Genomic DNA, 14,993 nt, shown 5'->3' on the forward strand with positions numbered 1-14,993 from the left:
GAGTGGGTTGGCATTTCCTTCTCCAAGGGAACCTCTAGCTTCCTTTAAAAATATAAGGTCTTGGACTTCTCCTATCCAGGCATATTTCTTCAATGTCAATGAATTGTCAGCAAAGTTTTCCACAGGACTTACAGCAAGTTCCACATTAACAAATGCAAAAGCAAAACAACAAAGAACACCTCTGCTAAAGAGTTAATTGATAACTTCAGAAGCATTGTATTAAAAAGTTCCCAAGCCTGTTATTATGTAATTGATATAGCCCATTTCACTTGCTGTTCTGTTATAACCCTTGTTTTCTAACCATACAATTCTCACCACCACACACAAATCCCTTGGCTGTAAAATTAACCCCATTTCAAAAAAAACAACACCTAAGGTGTTTTAATTTCTAAAGATACTTGTAAGTTGCTTAACTGAATAAGAAAAAAACAGAGGGCTTTAGTTAATTGTCAAGAAATGTGGACAAAACCAAACTGCTACATTAAAATATAAGCATTGAGTTCACATTATTTATTGAACTGAAGATGACATTTGTTTTAACTACAAAGTCCTCCATTATTTTATATCATCAACACATAGTTATAAGACCTATTTGAAGAGAGAATAGAAATACAAAAATGTCTCTTCCTCCATCCTGATGAAAAACAACAAATATATATATATATATATACATATATGTATATATATATATATATGATTTTATAGTTAGCTTGTGCAGCTAAAATTTTATGAGTTACATATTCTTTCTAAATTAAGAATGACAATAGAGCTAAGATTAATTTCTCTTTCTGGGCATGTAAAAAGGAAGATAGCATAAAATTGCTCATCAAACTAATACATCTGGAATTTTTTTTTTTTTTTAGGGTTCTAAGATAACATTTCTATTATGTTTTCAGTTCACTTAATCAAGTGACAAATATAAATCTCATTGTACTATGTATGCATTTTTACAAAAGCTTTCACCTGATCTGAATTTATGTGATGAAAACAGAGTCTATGTTTTCCCTTTCAATACATGAACTTTAAAATGATACAAAGAATTCACATAAAAACCCTTCCATAAATTGTGTATCCAGAAACAGGTATGGAATAGTGATTTTTAAATCAGATACCATATCTAAGATTGTAAACAGTCTAAAAAATTAAATCAAGTGTGTAAATAATCATTAATTTTTGCCCTAGTCATAGCAAAGAAAAAAATGTACAGCTCTATCAATATAAAAAGATATCACAGACGAGTTCACATACATATACCAAACAACTAATTAAAGGATATTGTATTCTAAAAGAGTTATTCTTAGGTCAAAATTGAGTAGTCCAGAAATTGTTAACAAGAAAGCTAAATGATGATGACCTGTCATTTTCTAGAAGTCGTGGCTGTTTATTTACACAAGAGAATTGGTAAATTTTACTTATCATTTCTTAAAATTTTAAAAGAAGATTTGGATAATTGAATTGGATCAAATTAATTTGCAATTTCAAGAGAACATTAGTTTGATCAATTATTTGAAACCATAAAAATATTTTTCAAACAAGCACACACAATGGGCAATAAAAGAAATAACAGAATTAAGATATTTTAATTATGACTATTTCTATACTTTGGAAAAGTGTACAGAGGGAAATTCCCAGAGAGCACTAAATAGACAAAAACCTACTGAAAAATTCTGAAAGTCTGTTCTGTGCCCAATCTCTAAGATCAAGTCACCAATTAATTAACATTGAGGAGCTATTAGGATGTGAGGTTCTTTTGTGGACCTCACCTTTTCCCCACTTTCTAGAGCCTTCCATTTGTGCACAGTTTACATATCCTTATTCAATACACATTATTTTTCTAATTAATTGAAGTATAGTTGATTTACAGTGTTGTGTTAATTTTTTCAGTACAGTGGTACAGCAAAGTGACTCAGTTCATAGATATATATATATATATACACATATACACACACACATATATATGTATATATCCTTTTCATGTTCTTTTCCATTATGATTTATCACAGGATATTGAATACAGTTCCCTGTGCTACACAGTAGGACCTTGTTGTTTATCAGTCCTAAATATACTAGTTTCCATCTGCTAATTCCAAGCTCCAATCCTTCCTTCCCACACCTCACCTCCCCCTTGGCAACCAGAAGTCTGCTCTCTATGTCTTTGAGACTATTTCTTCAACATATACCATTAAACCAAATTTTTACCCTGATTCTTCTAAAATGACTTGAATATTAGTTTTAATCTTTAATAATAAAAGGCTCTTGGGCCATGTTTTTAGAGAATATATTTTAATTTCTCTCTCAAAATCCATTTAAATCTTTTGAAAGATATGACTTTTATTCTGGAGGAGGAAAAAATAAAACAACTGAGTCTTTAGGGTCCGGTAAATTAAAATTGGCAGGCTGATTTCAGTCTTGGTATCATAGTTTTGGCTTTTGCACTGTCCTATCTGCTGTGAAGATGCTCAATCACAAGAATTCTAATGGCCATCGATACCTCCCTTGTAACCACAATGGCTCAAGAGAACCCTTTCCATCTTCAACAACTGACACAGTGTCAACATCTGCTTCCAATGAAGTTGTTTCTTTTTTCTCAAGTCAAATAAATCTGCTGACTGAGACTGTAAAGAGTTTTTGTTTTTTTTTTTCTCCTCTTTTCATGCGGAAAAATTTTTTTCCACCATATTTTGCAATTTTTCCTCCAAGTTAAAAAAAACGGATAACTTCAAAGGAGATGTTTTTATTCTAGGTGCTGAAAAAGCCCAATATATAATGAAAAAAATAAAAACTTTGGTAATTTCATGAAACTGTCACTTTCATTTTGGAGACAATAATCACAGGGTTCTGGATAAATATAAGTCTGAAACGTAAGAAAGCTCAGAGTTGGACCTACATGCCACTAAGAAGTTAATTTATTTTCTTTCATAAACAGCACATTAAAATATCGGAAATAATTAAGAAATTTACATTTTATCATCAACATCTAGTAGAAGACAAAGATTCTCTTGCAACAATTTCTTACATAAAAGCACAGCTGTATATCAATTTGCTATAGATATGGGTGTGTAAAGAAAAGGGACACTTGGGAGCTCAATTTGATTATTTACTTACTCAACTGACAGATACTTGAGGAATCTGTCATTAACTGAATGTCTACTATGAGCCATGTTATTGAGTGTTTGTGTGTGTGTGTGTGTGTGTGTGTGTGTAATATAATTTCCAACCTTCCTAGCCTGCCAGTTAGGTATTATTATCCTACTTTACTCATGAGATAAATAAATGAAGACCCAAAACACACATCTAATTGTGGCTAAGCCAGAATTCAGAAAATGACCTAATGTCCAAGTCAATTTTTGTTCATTGATTCATTGCTTCTCCATTCATCCTCCAGTCAGAATTGTAACATAAATACTGTCTTTTCTACTGCTTAGTGTCACTGACCCATTTTCTTAATCTGGCATATATTATGTAACGAAGGGCTACTCAGTAAGGGACAGAATGCAGTTTCTTATAATATAGTATCTGATTGCTATTTGCATAACAAATAAGGAGGTTCATAAGGGCACATTTTTATGTCAGTGCCTGGAATTTTTTTTTTAAAGGTTGTTACAACATGAAAGAAATTAATTCCTCAGTTACTTGCAATCCACTTGTTCTCATGGCAAAATGTACAGCAATCCCCATTATTTTTTGCCTAAAATAGTAATGCACATAACTTTAAGATGAAAGAGAGGGGAGAAAAATTAAAGGGGAAGTTAAGAAGGGATTGTTAACCTTATTAAGATGAAACATTGATTTTTAAACATTTAGAGGTGCTTTTCAAATAAACAGTGAGGAACCAAATAACCTGTTAGGATCTAACTAGTCACTATTTTATTGTTCCTCAGATCAAGATAGTTTAGTGGTCGAAACATAGATTAGATGGAAAATCAATGAGATAATTTCCTAGGGTCTAGCTCACAGATCTTTAGAAAGCTTGAATAAAGACTAATTTGTAAAATAACCAAAAGCGGAGTGTTTCCAAATGAAACTGGAGAGGGAAATGGTAGCCCTCAATAACACAGTCTGGAAACCTCCAAGATTACTGTATCTTTTTGGTGGGAGAAAATCCATCCAGAGAATGATAGCATTTTAAGCTTAAACTCAGACTATCATACTAAATTACAACTCATCCCTTGTATGACATCTGGTGGTTATGGTAATACAATGGTAACAGATGCATGCCAGACAGTCACAGAGACACACCCATTCTTCTTTGACTTAGATTTTGATCCACTCCTTGTATATGCAAGAATCCAGTCTTTGCAAAGTGCCAACACCACCTGGGCCTGTTTTCAATGGGGGATCTTATTCACAAATCTCTCCTGTGTACAGCAGAATTTAGGTCCCTAACTTTTCTTGGGTCCTCAGAGCCGAGGAATATTTTACCAGATAGCTACCAGGAGTGACAGAGGGCACAGTGCCACCCTAAATTTAGGGTGAAGCTATCTGTCAGCTCTCTCTCCTTCAACTCAATTCACTAGAGAGTAAGGAAAGAAGCAGAGAGTTGATTTATTTCTTCTCAAAATTGGGAAAATCCAATTGAGAGATCTGAATGAACTGGAATACCACACAATTCTAAGAGAAACTGCAAAATTAACAGGTTCCAAGGGAAGAAGAGAAAAATAAATCATCCCCACTGAGCCATCCCATGGGAGCTGCTGAATACTGGCCTTTAAGAATTCAGGAAGATACAAAATAAAACCACTTTTAAAGATGCATTAAACCTTGTGCTACACAGATAAAGGCAGAGCACAAATAACTATATCAAATTAAACTGCAGATCAAAATGTAGATAATTTAATCAAACCACTCCCTAGAAATCTAAGTTCATATCATTAGTAAATCATTAGTAAGTGGACGATTCCTTAAGTTTGGACCTCACATTAGGTAAACGTGTATACCCTGTTAAATGGACTCTGGTTAAGAAGAAATATAGTGATGAAAATACAAGAGAGGGCATAAATTTATAACTAATAAGATGTACCAGGAAAGAAGACTATGGAACAATAGGGAAATTTGAAAATGATCCATGAGAATTTTGCCTAGCTAAGCAGACTGCATTGTTCTTATACCTAAAATGTTCACAGATATAAGTTATCCTATTTAAGATGGAAAATGATATTTCACTAAACATTTAATTTCACATGGATGAGGACAGGGATGGGAAAAATTTGAGAAACATTGTTAACAAACTAAAATATCTATGTAACACTACTTTTTTAGTATGACCCAACTTGGAAGCGTCTGAAAGAATGGACTTTATATTAAAAGTTCTTAAAATATCAATAACTGCTATTTGATAACCTTAATCTTTTCCTAATTGTATTTTAATGATAATCCCAACTTTTCTTATTTAGATCCTGAGGGACATGTCAAGTTGAATCCTGAGTCCCCAGAAATAAATTTCAAATAATAAATTGCTTATTAAATTAATTTCAGTAATTATAGTATAAAAATTTATCTTGCTCCCAATTCTTTTCTTAAAAAGAATCAGATCAATTAAAACCAGAATTAAACAAATAAGACTCGCAAAAACCTGTTTAAACAATACACATGCAATACATTATCCTTCAACTTATAATGATGGATCAAACTCTCAGAAACAGCCACTGAATGAAAGGTTTTGTCATGTGTCTAGTACTTTCCCAAATAGAATCCTTTCAAACTATCTTCAGGAAAAACTCACTTAAAATATGACTAAAATTGTCATGAATGAATCATTATAAACAAGAAAAATAAGTCACTGGCACTCAAAGATAGCATGGTTAAATGCTTTTTTTTTTTTTTTTCCAGTAGTTGGTTGTAAATTCTGGTTCCATTTTATCAAAGTTGGATGGACTACAAAGATAATTCTCCATCTAATTCAAAGTTTATGAAAACTTTCTTAGTCAACCTCTAAGCAGTCTTTGGGAGAAATCAAAGTAATGAATAGCTTTTCTTTAGTGTGATCATTAAAAAACTTCCTTTTCAAGCTACACATGTAACTCAGAGCTAAGTAAGCTATCATGGAATTAAATTTTCACTGAGACTTAATGTAAAACAATACTATATTGGCTTGGCTATGGTGCTACTTTCGCAAAAAGGAGAGACTATCAAACATTTGAGGTAACTTAGAGCACAGAGCATATCACAGACATCTTAGAGACAAGCATTTTAAACACTTTAGCCAGTGCTTCTCTGAGAGCAAGTTCTTTAAACAGAACTTAACAATTTTTACAATATTAAAACAAAAAAATCCCTCAAAAATAGCCCATCAATGCTAAATCAAACTTCCTGTATTTTTACAAAAATAGAAGAACATAGAAATACAAAATTGTGTTCCTGAAAGAATGAACATTTTCTTTGTGGTTCATCTTTTCCTGACAAGGTAACTGGTTCAAAAAGAAGGAAAAAGAAAAAGTCAAACCAAAAATTAAACCATATATTGATAAAAGCAAGACAAAAAGAAAAAGAGAGAGAGAGAGAGTTGCACAGTTGGCAAAGGCTCAGATGAGGGAAAGAAATAAACAAAAATGCTTTTCTTCAATGTCTAGGACTCATTCTGCTTTCTCAAGAAAAGGCTCCAAACCAAAGTCAGCTGGATAGCACTTCCTCTTTTCCTTCCACATCTTATATGTCCCACTGCAGAATGACAGTCCCTGGCAGCATCTTTTCCCAGTGGGACCATGGATTCATGCTCAAATTTAACTTGATAATACTGTGTGTTTCAGTACCACGGTGATTCCTTGCCCTTGTCTTGATGCTGTAGACCTAGAAAAGGTGTGAGAAATAGAAAAGTATCAATATGTGTAGCACTTCAGACTGGGCATTTTCTACAATGCACTAGATACAGAAACCAAAGTGACAACTGAGCTCACAAGTTTCAAAAATCCAATCAATACTAAGTGACCAAGAAAACTCTAGACTGGAGCAGGGCTATTAGCACAGTACCCATTCTTTACTGTGGCTTTTATCTTACTAGAGTAGGTATGAATAACAAATAAAATAATATAAATGAAGCTTTCTTATTTCTAATCTCAAAAGTTACTGATATGGGAAAAAAATGATACTACTAATCTCTAGGGCATACTTAGGCAGCGTTTCAGTTAACACTTTTCAGCAAACATCAGATGATACTTTTGGACTAAGGCAGTGAACTAAATTTACTTATTTTTATTGCCTCCTCTTTCAAAAAATAGTTGTGTGTGTGCATTCAGTCGTGTCCAACTCTTTGTGACCCCATCGACTGTAGTCCGCTAGGCTCCTCTGTCCATGGAATTCTCCAGGCAAGAATACTGGAGTGGGTAGCCATTTCCTTCTCTGGCGGATCTTCCCAACCCAGCGATCAAACCCAGGTCTCTCACATTGTGAGCAGATTCTTTACCATTTGAGCCACCAGGAAAGCCTCACTAAAGCATCTGTAGTGATTTTATCTCTTGTCTTTCAACTTGTCAAATAATTGTGTAAAGCAATGGATGTCATTACAAAACAGATACAATTAGTCAGTCATTATGGAAGTCATTAAGACACTATAATAAACAAATTACATAAAATGAAAAACAACAAAAAGGAGTCAAAGAAGCACCTCATAGAATGACAAGGCACAATCTTTGGTTTTATAGCATTTGTATACCGGGAAAAAGCAACTCTTTCTGAATGCCAAATGATTAGTGCCATCTATAGAACAGTCTTATGGACTCTGTGGGAGAGGGAGAGGGTGGGAAGATTTGGGAGAATGGCATTGAAACATGTAAAATATCATGTATGAAACGAGTTGCCAGGCCAGGTTCGATGCACGATACTGGATGCTTGGGGCTGGTGCACTGGGACGACCCAGAGGGATGGAATGTGGAGGGAGGAGGGAGAAGGGTTCAGGGTGGGGAACACATGTATACCTGTGGCGGATTCATTTTGATATTTGGCAAAACTAATACAATTATGTAAAGTTTAAAAATAAAATAAAATTAAAAAAAAAAAGTTTTATCTCATGTACTAGCATTATGTTTAGACAGAGAGGCCACAGTTTCCCTTTCCCATTTCAAAAGAAGAGGAGGAGGAAGAAAAAAAATAAAAAGGATCTGGGGCATATCAACTCACTCTAAGTTTGCTTTATTCATTTTCAAATAATTTTGTGGTCAGAATAATTTGCAACCTGACAAAGTCTCCGTTGGGTGACTTTTATAATCTAAACCACCTTAACCGACAATCTGCTGACTGCATAAATATTTTTTTCATTATTAAAACGTCTCATCTTCTGTATGACTCAGTATTTTCCACACTTGAAGACCCCATCAATCTATAGAATGTCAGCACTGCAAGTCATGAATAGTGTTGGAATCATCAAGTGGTTTGAGTGTCTTTTTTTCTTCTTAAATAAAAGCAATCCCTAGTTTGCAAAGAGATGACTCCACCAAAATCTTGTTAGCCTTTTTCTGTGGACAAGGATTATGTTACTTTACATAGTCCTAAATATTCTAATCAGAGTTAATGGTTGGAATAACTCTTGCTCTTCAACTGTGTTTCCAAGTCTGCATTACTCCAAAGCAAACCCTAAAAAGCTCAATTCACCTATGGCCTACAACATATTAAATGGCTAATGTTGTCCTTTTGGCTTAATGTCTTCTCAGTGATGGGACATAAATACAACTTTTCCTTTGATTACAAGGTATCCATACCTGTAAATTTCAAAGTAAGTATAAAGAAAAGGAACAACCACAGACAAAAGACTCTACTACTAGTAAGTTGTAACAGGGATATGATTTTTCTTGTTAAACACTTGTTGAAGGAAGATTAAAATATTTAAGAATCAGTCAGTACACTTAGTTTTCCCAGTGGTGAAAGGAGACAAAATCATTAACTCATGATTCTTGATGTGGTCTTGTTGTTGTTCAGTCACTAAGACATGGCCCACTCTTTTTAACCCCATGAACTGTAGCATGCCAGAATCCTCTGTCCTCCACAATCTCCTGGAGTTTGCTCAAATTCATGTCCATTGAGTCAGTGATGCTATCTAACCACATCACCCTCTGCCACCCCACTTCTACTTTGCCTTCAAACCTTCCCAACATCAGAGTCCATTCCAATGAGTCAGCTCTTCACATCAGGTGGCCAAACTATTGGAGTTTTAGCTTTAGCACCAGTCCTTCCAATCAATATTCAGAGTTGATTTCCTTTAGGGTTGACTGATTTGATCTCCTTGCAGTCCAAGGGACTCTCAAGAGTCATCTCCAACACCACAGTTCGAAAGCATCAATTCTTCAGTGCTCAGCCTTCTTTGTGGTCCAGCTTTCACATTTACACATGACTTCTGTAAAAACCATACTTTTGACTGTACAGACCTTTGTTGGCAAAGTGATGTATTTTCTTTTTAATATGCTGTCTAGGTTTTTTCATAGCTTTCCTTCCAAGGAGTAACGATCTTTTGATTTCATGGCTGCAGTCACTGTCTACAGTGATTTTGTGCTCCAGTTGCTTTAGTCATGTCCAACTCTTTGCAACGCTATGGGCTATAGCCTGCCAGGCTCCTCTGTCCATGGGATTCTCCAGGCAAGAATACTGGAGGGAGTTGTCATGCCCTCCTCCATGGGATAGTCCCAACCCAGGGATCAAACTCAAGTCTTCTGTGTCTCCTGCATTGCAGGTGGATTCTTACTGCTGAGCCCCCAGGAAGCCCCCACAGTGATTTTAGAGCCCAAGAAAAGAAAACCTGTCCCCTTTTTCCCCTTCCATTTGCCATGAAGTGATGGGACTGGATGCATAAATCTTTAATCCATGATCCTTACATGATCTACAGATACTTGGGGGTTCCCCAAATTTTCTTACAAAAACATAAAATCCACTCTACTATTATTTTGCTACTATTCATGCTTTTTTTTTTGCTTCTCACTCCTCAAACTCAAACCTATATGAAATTAGTTTACAACACATTTTGAAATCTACTTACTGGCTTGCTGAAATCACCCATGTTTATCTCTTGATATTAGTAACTCTGTTTTAGGTTGTTTACACTGATATTTTCAGTGAAAGTAAAATAAACATAACAATGATAATGTTAGCAAACACTTTCTTAGGGCTGAACACACTAGACATTGTGCTATTTTATGTGAAATATTTAATGCTTCCAATCACGCTATATATATAATGGATATATATATATATATATATATATATTATATTCATTTTACAAATGAGAAAACTGAGAGTAAGAGAGGTTATGCCAACTATTATGTGGTAGAACCAGGACTGAATGTTTGTGGTTTGATATCAGAGTCAATAGTTTTAACCACAATGTATATGGCTCCCCTTTTGTGGATTATATTGTCTGTAGACTGTGACACCAGCCTGTATTCTTGCAACTCCTGGAGTCAAAATCCTTTCATTAAATCAATTCAAAGAAAAGTCAATACATTTTAAATATTGATTTTTGCACTATTTAGAAACACCCTGATTTATCAGAACTGATACCAGTGTTAATAAAATAACTCTGTTTTTTTTTTAAACTATACATTTGCAAAGTTTTTCTAAGTCACAGAAGATGATTACACAGTCGTTTGTTATACTTCAGATCATGTAATAGGACATGTTTTATGAATAGATGTGTAACCACGCCTCCCTGCCCCCACCCAAATAAACTGCCACAGTATGAAAACTAAAGACGTAGGGTGGCCATCTGACTCATCAAGTGTTTGTCAGAATTGGGACCAAAGAACAAAGACATCACACTGTTCACTTCAGAGTTTGAGAGTCTGAGATCAAGTCAGGAGATAAACCTGAAAGAAAACACAAGCCCACAGACCCAGTTCCTCGCTTCAGTTCCAATATCATCACCACCTGACCATCAGAAGAAAAGAGAAAAACCAAATCCAGGAATAGAAAAACTGAAGTACAAACATAGGAAAGATACATTGAATACTTAGGAGTAGGAAAGAAGTTTTGGTTCAGTTCAGTTCAGTCACTCAGTCGTGTCCAACTCTTTGCAACCCCATGAATCACAGCACGCCAGGCCTCCCTGTCCATCACCAACTCCCAGAGTTCACTCAAACTCATGTCCATCAAGTCGGTGATGCCATCCAGTCATCTCATCCTCTGTCATCTCCTTCTCCTCCTGCCCCCAATTCCTCAGCATTAGAGACTTTTCCAATGAGTCAACTCTTCGCATGAGGTGGCCAAAGTACTGGAGTTTCAGTTTTAGCATCAGTCCTTCCAATGAACACCCAGGACTGATCTCCTTTAGAAGTTTTGGTTAAAAGATATCATATTAGGATTTCTCTTTAAAATTTGAAGAATCTGACTATGTAACAAGGCATTGTAACTCATTTTCCAGCTGAAATTTTTGGGAGCCTATTGCTTCATCTGCTGCTAAGTTGCTTCAGTCCTGTCCGACTCTGTGCGACCCCATAGATGGCAGCCCACCAGGCCCCACCATCCCTGGGATTCTCCAGGCAAGAACACTGGAGTGGGTTGCCATTTCCTTCTCCAATGCATGAAAGTGAAAAGTGAAAGTGAAGTCGCTCAGTTGTGTCCAACTCTTAGCGACCCCATGGACTGCAGCCTACCAGGCTCCTCCATGATTTCTTCTATTGCAAAAAACCTCTGGGAATAAGGAAGTGGAGATGGCAGCAGGGTGTGCCTAAGCAGAGAAAGCCTAGAAACTTCCCCCTCCCTTGTTTCCTTCAAGTCCTAGGTGTCTGATGAAAAAATCTTAAAGTTCTCATGGGCTCCTCAAACAAGGATACAGAAGTTGCTTCAGAGAGATTTCTGGCAGGCCTGCCTCTTTATCCCGTAGCTGTGATGTGGGTACCCCATGGCAGAAAAAATGATATGAGCTGCCCTAGCTGAGCACCTCAGAGGCATCACAAACTTTAGGAAGCCTAATGAAGTAGTCATCAGTGGAGGACTGTATGGGGAATGCACAGAGAAATGGTGGGGGAGGGGATATGTTTGCAAACAAAAGCAAGATAGGGATGAAATGGCAAAGCTAAGAAGAGACAGCGACCACTTAATCAACAATGTTCACCATATGACCAACTGGGAAAACAGGCAATCCCTAGGGAGAGAGTGAGGGAAGCATCTGAGAAGAGGGTTCACCTAGAAGTGGGACAGTGTTTTAAACTGAGCAATGAAGAAATCATTGGGCTGGACTACAAATACTTAGAATTGGTGAAGTAATTATTACACAGGGAACTATAATCAATATCCTCTGATAAATCATAATGGAAATGAATATGAAAAAGAATGTATATACAACTTAGTCACTTTGCTGTATAGCAGAAATTAACAACACTGTAAATCAACTATACTTGAATAAAATAAATGAATTGAAAAGCTAAATTTTCTGCTATTGGGTAGAAGTAAATAATAAACTGGCTTACTGAAAATGTTATACTCCAGCACATCTGAGTTTTAGGACCATGTGATCATCAGTCATATCCACTAGAAAAGCATATTCTACTTCCAAAGAAGAATAATCCCTTGACAACATCACTATCACTCTTAAGTAACTTTAATATGATTCCAATTAATTTTATTGCTGGAGATAAAAGAGGTAATGTGGTAACCATGCACTGGTGAATATGCTGTTGATAAAAAGAGAAGAAAAATAGGAACATAAAACCTGGATGTGCAGGTGGAATATTTAATGACTGAAAAGTAAAGAAAATACTTAAAATGAAATACTTAGTTTCATAGATATTAAGAATCTAGAAAACCCCTGTGGATCAAAATGCTTGATAGTATATTAAAAGGCTGCAAGGAGATCCAACCAGTCCATTCTAAAGGAGATCAGTCCTGGGTGTTCTTCAGAAGGAATGATGCTAAAGCTGAAACTCCAGTACTTTGGCCACCTCATGCGAAGAATTGACTCATTGGAAAAGACTCTGATGCTGGGAGGGATTGCGGGCAGGAGGAGAAGGGGACGACAGAGGATGAGATGGCTGGATGGCATCACTGACTCGATGGACGTGAGCCTGAGTGAACTCCGGGAGTTGGTGATGGACAGGGAGGCCTGGCGTGCTGTGCTTCATGGGGTCACAAAGAGTTGGACACAACTGAGTGACTGAACTGAACTGATATTAAAAGATGCTGGTGGTTTATTTCTACATTTAAAACATGAATACCTGCTTCATCCTTGCTTTAAGAGAGAAAAGCCATAATTATCACAAATACAAATATACACAATGCTGTATTGGCTGCTATATCAAAATTACCCAGCCTTCACCAACAGCCTAACATCTAACACTGACACACTGCAAAATGATAACAAACTAGGTGATGTGAGAGACGGTCACATTATCTTCTTCTACTTTATAAAATTATCACTGATGATTATCATACAACTGCATTTGTCTGAGCACCTGGGCAATCAGTTTAAATGCTAATGAAGAATGTTTAAATAAGATCTAATTGGGGGTAGTACCTTAACACTAATGAAGGGGTAAAAATAAGAGTGGAAGGCTATTCAGTTTGGGAACTGATTTCATTGCAGGTAAATACCAAGATAAATCATGCTTAAGCATCAGGAAGAAGTCCCTTCATTTGTTTTTCAAACTTAAAAAAAAAAACCCTCAAAATATCATAGATTTGTTGTTTAAAGATCAAGTTATGAAGTATTTAGAAAATAAAAGTTCTGTATAATGTACCCTGTCATCACACAACTTGCTGAGTATGCTTCAGATGTACATACATACACCACTGTTTATCCCATGTAACAACAATGCTTATTTCCCCAGCAATATTGACTTTCAAAACCATTTCATGCCAGTATATGTCGATCAACTCTTTTGAAGAATATTAATTCTTCAATATGCATATTATTCATTCTTCCCTATACCATAAATTACTCAATTCTATATAGATATGCATAATTTGAATATATACACACACACAGTGTGTGCGTGTATAAAAATATATTTGTTACTTATGTGAATATTTTGGTAGGTGAGATAGCTTCCTGAAAATACATTTGTATAATTGCTGAACCCAAGTGTATAAATATATTTACACTTACATAAACACTTACATAATTCATGGTGAGTGGTAAATGTTTCAGTAGTTTGCATCAATATTCATATTTTTACTATTATCATTATTATAGATTCAATGTATCCAAGTGTTTCAATTTGCATTTCCTTCAGTTCTTGTGAAGCTGAACATTATGTGATTTAGTATTTCTTCCTCTGTGTTTTATCTTTTGGCTGACTTTCTATGCTTTGATTAATAACAAAATAATTTCCTCATTCATTTCTAAATGCCTTTTGTATATTAGGTATATTTGTATTTTTTTTCATGTATCACACACATTTTTGGCCAATTTAATGAGCACTAAATACCTCCATACTTACTACCTAAACTTTGGACAATAATTATTTTAAAAGTCATCACAAACAAGAATGTATTCTTAAACCAGACCAAAGATTAAACTTATTGTTAAACTGAACTACAATTATCCAAGTATCATTACAACTCTTACACACTAAAACAATGACAAAAGATACCTAACTATGAATGCATAATCATTTATTAGCAGAGGGAGCGTTCTCAGTGTGTAGAGGTATTTTCCTGGTACATTTAGAATTGTCTTAAAATGTCCACGTAGTAGTCTTGTCAGAAACAATGAGGTGAAAGCTGTCTAAACCTGTCAAAATCTCTTTAATTCAGATTCAAAAGAGAAGGAAAAATTTAAAGCCCATTGAACTTGATGTTACTGGTAGACCATAATTTACTACATTATTGGAAGAAGCATGGGACCCATACACCTGAGGCCAAGATTGCAGGTGACTAGCAGTTCAGTGGCCAGGTGTCTCCCTCTGCTCCTGGCCTAAGCGGCAAGCACATAGTCTTTCTGCCCTCTCAGAACCCTCCTCCCTCCAAAACCACAAACTCGTGCACTGACTCTCCAACTTTTGCCCTTACCGATATCCATTTCCTCAGATTCCTGCACTTTAAATGCTCAGCTAGGAGGGAACTGGCAAGTACTTTAA

The 14,993-nt window shown here is 35.6% G+C and overlaps 1 protein-coding gene across 2 annotated transcripts in view; it reads right to left on the minus strand.

The window, feature by feature from the left end:
- Window positions 1–734: 734 nt before the first annotated feature.
- Window positions 735–14,993, minus strand: part of VGLL3 (vestigial like family member 3) — a 56,695-nt gene continuing 42,436 nt past the window's right edge. For both annotated transcript variants that reach the window (XM_055567834.1, XM_055567833.1), the window contains exon 4: window positions 735–6,786. In XM_055567834.1, coding sequence (XP_055423809.1) covers window positions 6,743–6,786 — 44 coding nt within the window. In that variant the 3' untranslated portion in view covers window positions 735–6,742. The remainder of the gene's footprint in view (window positions 6,787–14,993) is intronic.

This window comes from Bubalus kerabau, chromosome 2 (assembly GCF_029407905.1).
Source record: "Bubalus kerabau isolate K-KA32 ecotype Philippines breed swamp buffalo chromosome 2, PCC_UOA_SB_1v2, whole genome shotgun sequence".
Lineage (NCBI taxonomy): Eukaryota > Metazoa > Chordata > Mammalia > Artiodactyla > Bovidae > Bubalus > Bubalus kerabau.